Source organism: Polyodon spathula, chromosome 9 (assembly GCF_017654505.1).
Source record: "Polyodon spathula isolate WHYD16114869_AA chromosome 9, ASM1765450v1, whole genome shotgun sequence".
NCBI classification, from domain to species: Eukaryota; Metazoa; Chordata; class Actinopteri; order Acipenseriformes; family Polyodontidae; genus Polyodon; species Polyodon spathula.
Window position 1 is genome coordinate 44,934,546 of NC_054542.1, and position 12,332 is coordinate 44,946,877.

At 37.3% G+C, this 12,332-nt stretch overlaps 1 protein-coding gene across 14 annotated transcripts in view; it reads right to left on the reverse strand.

The window, feature by feature from the left end:
• lmo7a (LIM domain 7a) overlaps positions 1-12,332 on the reverse strand; it is a 63,677-nt gene that overhangs the window by 31,262 nt on the left and 20,083 nt on the right. For 13 of the 14 annotated variants that reach the window (XM_041259737.1, XM_041259738.1, XM_041259742.1 and 10 more), the window contains exon 5: positions 7,757-7,863. In XM_041259737.1, coding sequence (XP_041115671.1) covers positions 7,757-7,863 — 107 coding nt within the window. Of the gene's footprint in view, positions 1-7,756; positions 8,087-12,332 lie in introns of those variants that run through there. The other variant, XM_041259747.1, reaches the window with a different exon arrangement.

The following is a 12,332-nucleotide window of genomic DNA, read 5'->3' on the forward strand; positions in this document are numbered from 1 at the left end:
TGATTTTTGGCTTTACAGCCCAAAAAAAAAAAAACAATAAAAAAAAAAACCTGCACGATTTATATAACACACAAACAGCTAAAAATAAGCGCCAAAAAACAAAAACGAAAAACTTGAAATAAACGCGTGCCTGCCCATGAGAAAAGTGTCTGCTGTAAAACTGAAGCTTAACAGTCACATTCTCACGTCTTCAGAGAACAGACAGCTGCAGCCTTAATCCAGCAATGCATCCAGAAACCGACTGTACTCTATAGCAAAGCTTTCTGCCATAGAAAACAGGTGTTTATATTTTCAAATGTAATGGTTATTAAACATTATATCTTGGTGATCTTAAGGACAGTTTACAAACAATTTTGCAGATACCCTTTAAATCGATTAGTCATACAGTACAATTCAGAGGGTACAGTCCACAGTTTGCCAGTTTCTGTGCACTTTTATATTGTGCAACCAGACCTGGCGCAGGTACAGTACATGCAGGAGGAGGAGAAGGCACTGAAACCAGTGTTTCTTTAAAAATAATCCACAAACATATTCTGTGAGGCAAATCTATTTTGGTAATTACATAAATGATACAAAAGGGTGTATTATATTTCTTTTGAAAATCAAAAGTAAAAAAATAAAATTAAACCGGTTTGTACAGTTAAACAAATAAAACAAAAAAACCCCCACCAGACTACATTCCTGTGTGTGTTCCACCTCAGTGGAAAACAGGCATTAAACACAAACGCATCTACTGTAAAAAAAAAAAAAAAATAGCAACTTGCCAGGATTGCATAGCATCACTGTGCCATACAGTACCTTACACTGGTTAACCTCCAATTCACAAAACTGGACAGGCTATGTACTGGAAGACATGAACATACATTCTGCTGTCAAAAACAATTCCAACCCAGAAGTGAAAGGTTGTGTTCATGGGGAATTCTGTCAATTTCATATTCAAATACTGTGATACAGTAGTACTAGTACTTTGTCATCTTAACGCCTAATGCTCTTCATTGTAAAACATTATACCCTTTAGGGTTAGATACACATTTAGTAAGCATTCGCTCACCTGCAGTATGATGCTTGACATTGACTCTCAGGAACATAAAGTAATTCTACACCATATACTTAAACATTTTTACTCGTGAATCAGTAGCTTCAACTCGAGTCACGCAGGTAAAAAAAAAAAAATTTAAAAAAACCTACTGATAAGAGCTATTCTAAAATGCTTCAATACAAAAGTGATGAAGTTTCCAATACAATATGAAATCAGTTTTCACAGTATTGTGTGGCCGTTTGTGAATCTGCTTCAAAACACTCTTCTGCAGTGAACATTAAACTATAACAGCGTATAGAACAATATTTCTTTTGAATAGTCCATTACCTAATACTGAACATTCCCTGAATTTCATCACGGTCATAGGATTTTATACAGTATCTGCACACAGCCCAACTTCAATGTATGTTTTGCTTGCATCAACCCACCAAGTAAACCATGTCTTCGTGTTTATCACAGCAGCGCTGTGAAAGGATCACATGTCTGGCAATAGAAATGAACAGCGTGAACAGTCTAGACCAGGGACATTCCCGTTTCAATAGTTATAAACTGCAGTATAGTATTGTAGGACCTGAAGAGTTGTTGATTTGGTTTTAACTACACAGTGTAACACATGGTTGGAACAAAGACCTGAACTGGAGAAATCCACCCCTGATGAAAGATACAATGTTACGACCGGGAAAACATTAATGTGTTATTTCTACCATTGCTGTCGTCTTTTTTTTTTTCTCTCAGCATGCAAAAATAAAAGCATTTGTAAACAGAAAAGCACCTTAAAACACAGTGTAAAACAAAAAAAAAAAAAAAAAAAAAAATGCACACCACACAGAACCAGAACCACAGACAAGTACAGAATACAAAGCACAAACTGTAGGTATTTACTGAATCACCCTGAAAGCTAAAAAAAGAAAGAGTGAGGTCCCAGGTTACAGCTCAAAGTGAAGGGCAATGTTAGATTTTGCCCAAGGAGTTTCCATACCAACAACAAAAAAAAAAAAAGTCAGTATCCGATCTGGTTTCCGAGATTGTGCTGGTTCAAACATATTACATTACATTTTTTGTATAGTATTGCAATTAAAGTAAAGAAGCAGCAGGAGGGGGTTTTCAAATGCAGCTTGTGAAGAGGGCATTACTTCAAATCAGTTGTAACTCAAAGTTCTGATCAAAGCTGGGAATATTGTTTACAGAGGCTAATCATATCCCTGTAATCACATAGGAACTGGTCAGTAAAGTCATACAGCAGGGTGGAGCCCAGCTCTCAATAGCAATCTCAGACACACAGGATCAGGGAAGGAAGGAGCACAGTGTAACAATGCTGGCTTTACCATTTACGGTAAGAAAGTGGACTGATTGGCTACAGCATGTGCAGCATTGTTCATTTCACAATCTCGATGCATTACACACAATTGTTATTTTAAAACTGATGCAACCTCTGTACACAAATGGACACTCCCAATTTCAAATCATTACTTAGGACAGGACTCTGTCAAGAAGGGCACATAGTATAAAGCTATACTGGAAACCAACACCCACAATTACCTTAAAATACTGGTTTATGGCTATTAGGAATAAATAGTAATGTTTGGTTAGTCTTTCCTGCTCTCTTTCAAGAATATTGCTCATGAGTTTTAACCTGTTCATTTTCAGCTGTCACCTAATGGTTATTATTGGAATCATGCTTGCTGAAATGAAATGGGTCAATCATTATCTGTTCATATACTCAAAACATGAATGACCGGTATAACAGCACATTCTTTTTATATTATTATTATTTTTTTTAAATCTGTATTTGACAACACCACACATTTATTTATGCTTTTATTTTTACCGAAATGCCGACAGGACATAACTTAAGATTCCCATTATATAACTTTCAGCCATTCAAGTTTTCAGGAATATAGAAATGGTGGTGGTTCAGTTCTAGTATTTTAAAAACATTACATTTTATTGGAAGATGAATCTGTATCCTGAGCTTGGCTCTAGAAACAGTTACTACAGTATGTGCCAGAGTGCTTCAAGGAAACACTAGTTGTAAAACACTCCACAACTACATTACAAACAAAAAGGTGTTTTATTACCAAACTGTGGTGGAGAGTATGTAACAAAAATATATATTGGTATTCTTCTTCGGTCTTCCCATCCCATAGGAAAAATGGGTTGTACACACATTATATATATATATATATATATATATATATATATAATATATATATATATATATATATATATATATATATATATTTTAGTAGCGATCTCGGTTCCCGCAGGCAGGCGCATCACACAAGGCGAGGCAATCCACACTCAGAAGGAGGCCAGGCGCGAACCAAGGACCTCTCGCATTAAAGAATGGCATGCTGCTGCCTTCCCCTGTGCACACTACACTAATGTGTGTGTGTGTAATTTATATATATATATATATACATACACACACACATACACACACACGTATTACTTCAATATGGCACCGCTGCGTTTATTTTAAATTGATCAAAATGACTGCGGCGCTTAAGAGGGCGGCCTTTACACAAAGTAGACCTTTATTAATAATACTACAATTTTCAAACGCTGCAATATTTTATTACATGATTTGACATTTTAGAAGTATCACGGTTGCTTATTTTCTATAATACGGTAGCCTACCTGTTTTTAGCAGCGTGTGTGGCTAACCTACTTTGACTACATTTATCGGTGACAGTAACCGAGAGTCTATTAGGTGGGAGTTGGAAGGGGAATATTGTACCAGCGAATCAGGAGTGTGTATTGGTTGTTAAAGGGCAGGACAATGCTGCTGTGGCAGATAAATCCAAGAGTGTGACGTAGTTGTTTTTCAGCAGTACAAATTACGGCGCCAAATTGAAGTAATAAGGTAGGGGTGTGTGTGTGTGTGCGTAATTTATATATAGTGCCTATAGAAAGTCTACGCCCCCTTGAACTTCGTTCACATTGTTGCGTCAGTGCTTCAGAGTTTAATGCATTTAAATGAGGATTTTTTTTCCCCCACTTATCTACACACCATACTCCACACTTAAGGGGAAAAAAAAGTTTTTATTGAGATAAAGCTTATATATTAAAAATACAAAACTGAAAGATCATAGTTGGATAAGTCTCCACCCTCCTAAGTGAATACTTGGTGGAAACACCTTTGGCTGCAATTACAGCTGTGAGTCTGTTGGGATAGGTCTCTTCCAACTTTGCACACCTACATTTGGCAATATTTGACTACTTCTTTACAAAACTTCAAGCTCTGTCAAGTTCCTTGGGGAGTGTTGATGGACAGCAATCTTCAAGTAATGCCACCATATTTTGATTGGATTTAGGTCGGGGCTCTGACTGGGCCACTCAAGGACATTTACATTTTTGTTCCGTAGCCACTCGTGTGTAGCTTTGGCTGTGTGCTTTGGGTAATTGTCATGCTGAATGGTGAACTTCCGTCCTAGTTTCAGCTTTCTTGCAGAGGGCAGCAGATTTATTTCTCCTTCTATCCTGACAAGTGCCCCAGTCCCTGCCGATGAGAAACATCCTCATAACATGATTGGCCTCTTGGTAGCCCATCTGATCAGTCTCCTTCTTGCTTGGTCATCCAGTTTGGAGGGACGGCCTGATCTAGGCAGGGTCTTGGTGGTGCCATCCACCTTCCACTTTTTAATAAATCGTCTTGACTGTGCTCCAAGGGATATTCAAGGCCTTTGATATTTTTTTATACCCATCCCCTGATCTGTGCCTTTCAAAAGCTTCGTCCCAGGGTTCTTTTGAAACCTACAGAAACCGCTGAATTTATCCTGAAATCATGTGAATCACTACTGTTTAACACCGGTGGAGGCCTCTTAACTTGGTGTGTGATTTTGAAGGCGATTGGTTACACCTGTGCTAATTTAGGATTGCTATCACAAGGGGCTGGACACTTATCGATCCTATTGTGTAACTGTTGTGGCTCTAACTTAACTTCTACAAGAACACAGACGGACTGAAATGGCATAATGATCTCCAGAGTGAAATATATTTGCCAACACTTTCTGATGTAAGAAGCCTAAGAGCAAATGTTTGTTTGCAGCAACATATTTCTGTACAACACGACAAGCATCAAACAGAATTCATCATGGTTCAGTTCATGTTTTGCATTTACAAATTTGCACCATCCCTGGTTTCAAGTTCAATTATAAATTTAACTATTAGCACAGGTGAATGCACAATAGCAAAGCTGTGTGGATTCTGTGAAGCTTAAAGCCATCTCTTGGGTATGCTCCTGTTTCTCATGCTACACAAGTCATCTGCATTGCAAATCAAGCACTACCTTTGCCCCTATGAGGGGTTAGCCTTTAGTCAATGGATGTAGCTATTTTTTTTAGGTCAACTAAAATGTAAATGGAACGTGTACCAGGACCATATCAATGGAAAAAAACAGGTTAATTCTGCTTGGCACTGAAGTTTTCAAATAGAGGATATATTTAAAACTGCCAGAGAGTGGAATCCCTTCTCAGAAAAAGTTGCCAGTATAGAATTATAAAATCAGTGTTTTGACGATCATTTGATTCTGCCTGTTCTGGATCTCAATATGTAAACTTACAGTAGAAGTTTACAGTTTATTTTTTGCTCTCTCAATACAATGTATAAAGTCCACAGCACACATCCTTGTTTTGTACAATATAAGTGCATCCAAAATAGTGACCAAAACACAATAAAATGTTCCACAAAAGTCTGATGCTGTATATAACATGACCATGAATAGGAACATACAAGAATACAGATATGCATACACCATTGCCCATAATGGCTATACACATGCCCATTCTGCTCTTGAGTGTGTCGGCAGGTGGGGGGGGGAGCGGGGAGGGTCAAACAAGTTGTCAGAGGTGACACTTTACACTGTCTATAATTACTTTCACTGCAGACTTTACGTGCAGATGTAGCGCATATATATATATATATATATATATATATATATATATATATATATATATATATATATATATATATATATATATATATATATATCCTAAATAAAGCAGCCCTTTGGAATGGTGGCATCAAGTTTCAAAAAGTGACTTTGCAAATCTAAAGCCAGAAAGAGGAGATCAGAACGTATGGCATTATTATATTATCTTCCGGATAGTTAAGAAGTCAGAACATGGAGCTGCTGTTGATTTGAGCATACTGATGTTGGCAAGGCAGTGTTTGAGGTATAATATGCTAGCATCAATCACTTTATTTTATCAGAACGGGTTGTTGGTTGCTAGGAACAACTGGGTGCGCCATGGTAAACCGTACATAACGAAGCAGCCCTGTTTGTTTTGGCTTTCAGTACTAGTACTGACAACTCTTAAAATGTCAGTGAAATTAAATAAAAAGGAGATAAATACAAATTGCATGAAACCTTAAAGTGTGATCACCACACATGAGGGAACAAGCTAATACAGTTTGGATAGCTTGCATCAGAGTGATAGACAGTGACAGGTGGTTTGGACAAATAAAGGGTTCCTATTGAATAAAACCAGCAAAGGTCAACTACACCACTAAGTTATTATAAATGCGTTGAAAGATAGTCAGTTTCCAGAGTTGTGAATAAAGGAGCTCATTGTTTTAAAATATATATTTTACTCTCTGAACTCACTGAAACGACAGTGTCAGGACTTCAGCAACACCCGTTCAGAAGGATATACTTTCTCTTAAATAAGACCATTTTGTAAAAGGTGCTGACTAATAGCCATATACAACATATTAGTCACTTTAGTCATTTACTGTACATCAAATAATTTTTAATATAGGAATGACCCTCTTAACTCATCATACTATAAAATTACAATGACACTTTGTTTTCTTTTTGCTGTAAGAAAAGACAGATAAATAATCGTTGTAGAGTTGCTTCTAGTTTCCCTAGCTTCTGTTTTTGTGTCTGTGACACACCTGCCCAGCCTCCTTCAGCTATGGTTGGTGGTGAACAGGTTGTTCAACATACTTTATCTTCAGTTTTTAACACTTTCATTTCAGAAGCCTAGAATTACACACACCACCTTTTCAAGCTACCTGATAAACAAGGTCTTCAAGCAGCCTCAATTAAAACCATTTCATTTTCAAATGTCTTAAGATTTCCTGATTTAAAGTGCTTTTTCTTTTAACTAATTGCTGTAGAGTCCATGGTGGCCAATCAGATTAATCCTAGTGAACATATCTCCCATGTTAAAATCACCTGATTATAAAGGCCAGCCATCTATGAATACTATTTATACATGGTCTAAGAGGCCAGCAAAGGTTAATAAAAAGTCAAATTTACATATCTAGCTGCCATTCTTACAATAGAGTGCTTTCTTGTAACTTCAGTTTCATCAATGCATACCTGCAATTCATACTCTACCATAAAAAACTAATAAAGTATTTTACAGTTAATCAGGGGGTGAAGTTCAGTTTAAGTTTACAGCATAAATATCAAAGTTCAATATTAAATTCAACACTAATACATAGTTCACATAAACCATGTAACACACTTCGTAAATATGAACTGTGTGTACTACGTGGACAAAGGAAAGATAAGACAGTAACTACAGTATGCAAAATATTTTGCAAACGGCATTCAAATACTACAAGCCACTTCCTCAGACTGTAATACTATTCCTCAGAATCCCAGATGCACCAAATACTAACACCTTAACAGAGTGTTTAAGACCACACACACTATCAAGCACAAGTGTTTTCATATAATGTATAGTACAAGGAATCACTTACTTTACAGTAACACGGCTCGATAAATCCTGTAGATCTCCGGGATGAAACAACTGAGCTTCTTTCAAGCCTAGCCTCTCACAAGCCTTCAAGAACACATTAATGTTGTCCTGAAAAATGAAAAGGGATATTGGCTGCTTAGTGATTCAGTCAAACGTGTTTTAGAGTTCTTTGATCCAAAGTCCAGTTCTTCAGGAAGCCAGGGGGATAAATGAAGCGGTGAATAAACAGTGACAATATTTCATGCAGGAAGACTGTGGGATCACAGTGATTGCCTCTTTAAAACATTACCTGTTATAGTGTGAATACAGAGCCAGTGGGAGGGAACTAACCAGCTTGTCGTCAGAGTGAGGCCCCACCCTCGATAGCCCACACAGCTAACGCCCTCCACTTGACACTCTCTGACCCACCCAGAAACTGTCAGCTACCAGGGGTGGAGAGGGCAGGAACATTCCATTCCAACATGTTACCCACACTGGAGGAACACTTAAAGAATGTATTGTGCAGACTCTATATGGAGGCTGGTGGTTGCCAGACGCACCTTTTTTTATTTAAAAAATAGATAGGGACTGTGACGGAATCAAAAGAACAGACTTTTTTTTTTTTTTTACACAATTAAGGTGTGGTATCACAGGTTATTTCCACCTGTTATTCATAAAAGCTGAAATTACATTTATATCACAGTATTTTATATTAAATATGATTAACAGGTCTACTTAAATTGATATCTGTTGTGGTTTAAATGTGCAGATACATTAGACAATAGTTCTATTTTATTTAGCCCACATCCAAAACTGACTTTCAATATCTCATAACAAGTGGTAGAAACACAATGATCCGATTTCATAATCTATCCCATAGGAATACTAGTTTGCATACTGCATTTGAAGAATGTCTTAAAGTACACTGGGCTAACAAAATAAGCATAGCAAAATTGGACCAAATATGCTTTGCCAACATTTCCTTAACTCACTTTTTTTTTTTTAATATGAAAATGTGCAAATTATGGGAAAGGTCCATTTTTTTTTTTTTTTTACGGTAATTTGTTTGGAACTGTTCAGGTCAGCTGTGAGTAGTTGCATGATGGAATGAAGTTGAAAACATGCGAGTCATAGATTGAAACTGACGTCGTCTAGAACACTGTTTAACATGCTGAACTGAAGCACCCAGAAGTAATGCTCCTTCAGCTGGAAGTGCAATATGGAAACCAAGAGTGTAAATACAGTCACCAATTATTTTAAATGGGGGGAAAAAAAAAAAAAAATTGAAGATCAAATACACATTTAGCATACAGTAATGTGTGCAACTTTCATATTGGAAAATATGACATCTACAAAGTGATGGTCAAGATTAACTTTTTTTTTTCTGCTTGAACCATATAGTGAAAATAAAACAAAAATGGTTTGCCCAGAAATTGCGTGTGGGATGGGTCCCAAGTGTGGGTTCTCAGTATAGTCACCAAAGTCTATGGCACAGAGTGGGATGTGCTGGACAGACAATTCACAGACAGGCGGTACATCTTTGTCACAAATCAGGATGGCAATCAAATCACTGAATCATACTAAACCACCTGTCTCACAACAACCCTTCAATATCACAAATGAGATAAAGCTGCCTCACCCACTAATTGATTAAGCTGGTTTTGATACACCCTACTCCCTACAGTATCCCAACGGAATCACTGCTAACCCAGTCACACTCCTGTGAATGTGTCATATCCTCCCTGTACTGCAATTGCAGGCTGTGCTTTTTAGTTCTAAATATAACATTCAATTATGGCCTAACCAGATGGTAAGAGTCATCCAAAATCCAAAACAGAGGTTGAATAGCTCACCTTTCTAAATCATTGTGTAACCACTTTAAACGAAACAGAACTTGAGGCTGGGTAGATATCCAGGTAGGCTATATAATCATTAACACTTTATATATTTAAAAAAAAAAAAAAAAAAAAAAAAAAAAAGGATTTAGTGTTGAATAACCACACAAGACATTCAACAGACTTAAAACAGAAAAGATTAAAACTGTGGCTTTCAAAAGTGATCCAAAACATTAAATACCAACATTCCTGGGTGTCATGTATAACTGATGGGCAGATCCAACAGTAATTTACTTTGGAAACCAAGACTCATGCAAATAAGGTGTGTTCCAATACATTCATGTCAATTTTCATTTCATCCTCACCAGTATCTATTTTTTTCACTCTCAAACAGACTTATGTTTTAAATGTAGCCTATACAGTAATGGATTTCAAATGCAAGTGATCTGCCATAGAACAGCAAAATACGAATTTGAGAATAGCCCACAATGTGTAGTTCTTGGCACACTGTTTGAGTGGAGACAGGTTACATGTGATCCGTTGAAGTTTTCTGGGATTTGTGCCACTGTAGCGTGCTTCTTGTTTATCACATTATGTTGCACACATATGCAGGTTCAAGCAATCTGGGGCATTATGGTTTTCTACAAATGTTGTCATTCCAGGAACACCTGGAAGATTGTCTTTATAGTTAATGTACCCACTACCATGTCCCTTGAGAAGATCTTTCTGCTCTCCCAGGACTGCTGACTCCCACCACTTACTGAATATATTGTATGTTTAGTAGCCAGCACAAAATTACTGCATTTCATTGTCCATTTTTTTTATTTTGCAAATTAGAAAAAACTTTTTGCAAGCCTCCTTCAAAAGGTGCCCTTGTGAACCAGTTATATGATTTTCCTTTCTCTACCTTACAACCCACAACAGTACAGCAGTATAGGACACCAATGGAAAAGGGAGGGGGAAGTCTAAAATTAGTGATTGAGCAAACAAAAGCGATGCCAAATTTTAGTCAGGTTTTTGAGCAAGAGCAATGTGCAAATGTCTACTTCAAAATACCTCAAAAAGAGTGGCTCTGTAGATAGAACAGTAGTGGTTTGGGAAGAACCAGTATCAGTATATTCTACCATGATGATTATGCAAGGCAGTAAGATTTTGGAGGTGTGTCTTTAGATATCCAGAACCGAAGTGATGTCTGGTTAATACAAGCAATTCCAAAATCCCACCAGAAGCTTCATTTGTCCAGCAGCCTATACCAATGCCAGGCCTTGTGTGAACAGAGGCAGAGCTGCACTTTATAGTAATAAAACAAGATTCCAGTGACCTTGTGAGTTGTATCTAAAAATCATGTATAAAAATGCATGTTTCCAAAGCCACACCTCTCACGCATTCCAAAGTCTTGATGTTTCGGTGTCAACATAACTAGGTGTAATGTCTGTAGCAGCTGGTATTGAGGGAGATGCATCATTAATTAGATTCAACTCTCAGTAGAAACTTGCATAATGCTGTGTCTTCAGAAAGCTAAAATATTTGCCCACATTACTATGAGTACTAAGAGTTTCCAAAAATAAGTTGCAGTATTATAGCTATAATATTTAGTTAAAAGTAGCTTGCACAATGTTAGCCTGATATTCACTGGAGCATCACCAGCTCGAAATCAAAAGTACTTATCCTCATTAGCATCACACTTGACAATTTCTAATACCCCAAAAGATTTTTGCTCGCAATGTTGGATGAAATATAAAAACTTTTCTAGGATTTATGGACATACACATTTTACTTGTACAGTATTGAATGCACCAAGTTATATATCTGAAGTGGTTCGCAATGATCATAAAAGTAAATATCATCATAAATCCCTGTATCCAGCTGTGGTAGGGCTAGGAGCAAAGCCCTGCTGAGACCATCTCCTGAGTTAATTAACTGGTTAAATTTGTTGCTACTCGGGAGATGGTCACTTCTAAAAACCCTGCAGTTTTCCCTGCTCGGGGTGGAGAGTAGGTAGGTGTTCAAAGAGGAGGAACACGTGTGCGAGAGAGGATTGTTAAAAAGAACTCAAAAACAGAAGTAAAAGTAAACAGTTACTACCCATGCTGGAAGAACCAGCATGGTATTTATTTGGATTTTGTGTTGGCGATTTGGTTTTGTCTCACCCTTTTATTTTGCTCTGTGAGCAGTGCTTTGTTTTTGTTTAAATATTTTATTTATTTTTTTGTTTGAAATAAACATAGCGGTCTGTTTCAGTTCCTGCTTCTGGCCTGGTGTCACCACTCAGCCACCCCTGTCACACCAGCAAATTTCAAGCAGATAATCTGCATGAGTTATGCCAAACCTAATATAGATGGATTCAGTTAATATTAACTCGACCTCAATGAAAAGGGGAAAGTGTGCAAGGTGCTTTGCAAGAAACATAAAAAAAAAACATACCACATTTGATTATCCCTATGCAAACACAACATAAAAAAATGCCAAAAAATGGTTAACCCATTTAACAGTATAGGGACATTTATATGGACATACTGCACATGTACTAAGATTACAAAGTTGTTCAAAATTGGATCCTGCCCTGTACCTGGCTAACCTCCAAACCCCCCCCCCCCCCCCCCCCCCCCCCCCCCCTTACTTAGAAAATATTGTTTTCACAAAGCAACCCAATCAAACATGCTTGGTTTTGCCAGTCTTGCTCCTTCAAGTGTGATACTACAATTTATTTGACAGTGGCTTGAAAAGATTACACGCTGTAATACAGAGCAGATGAGAGACACA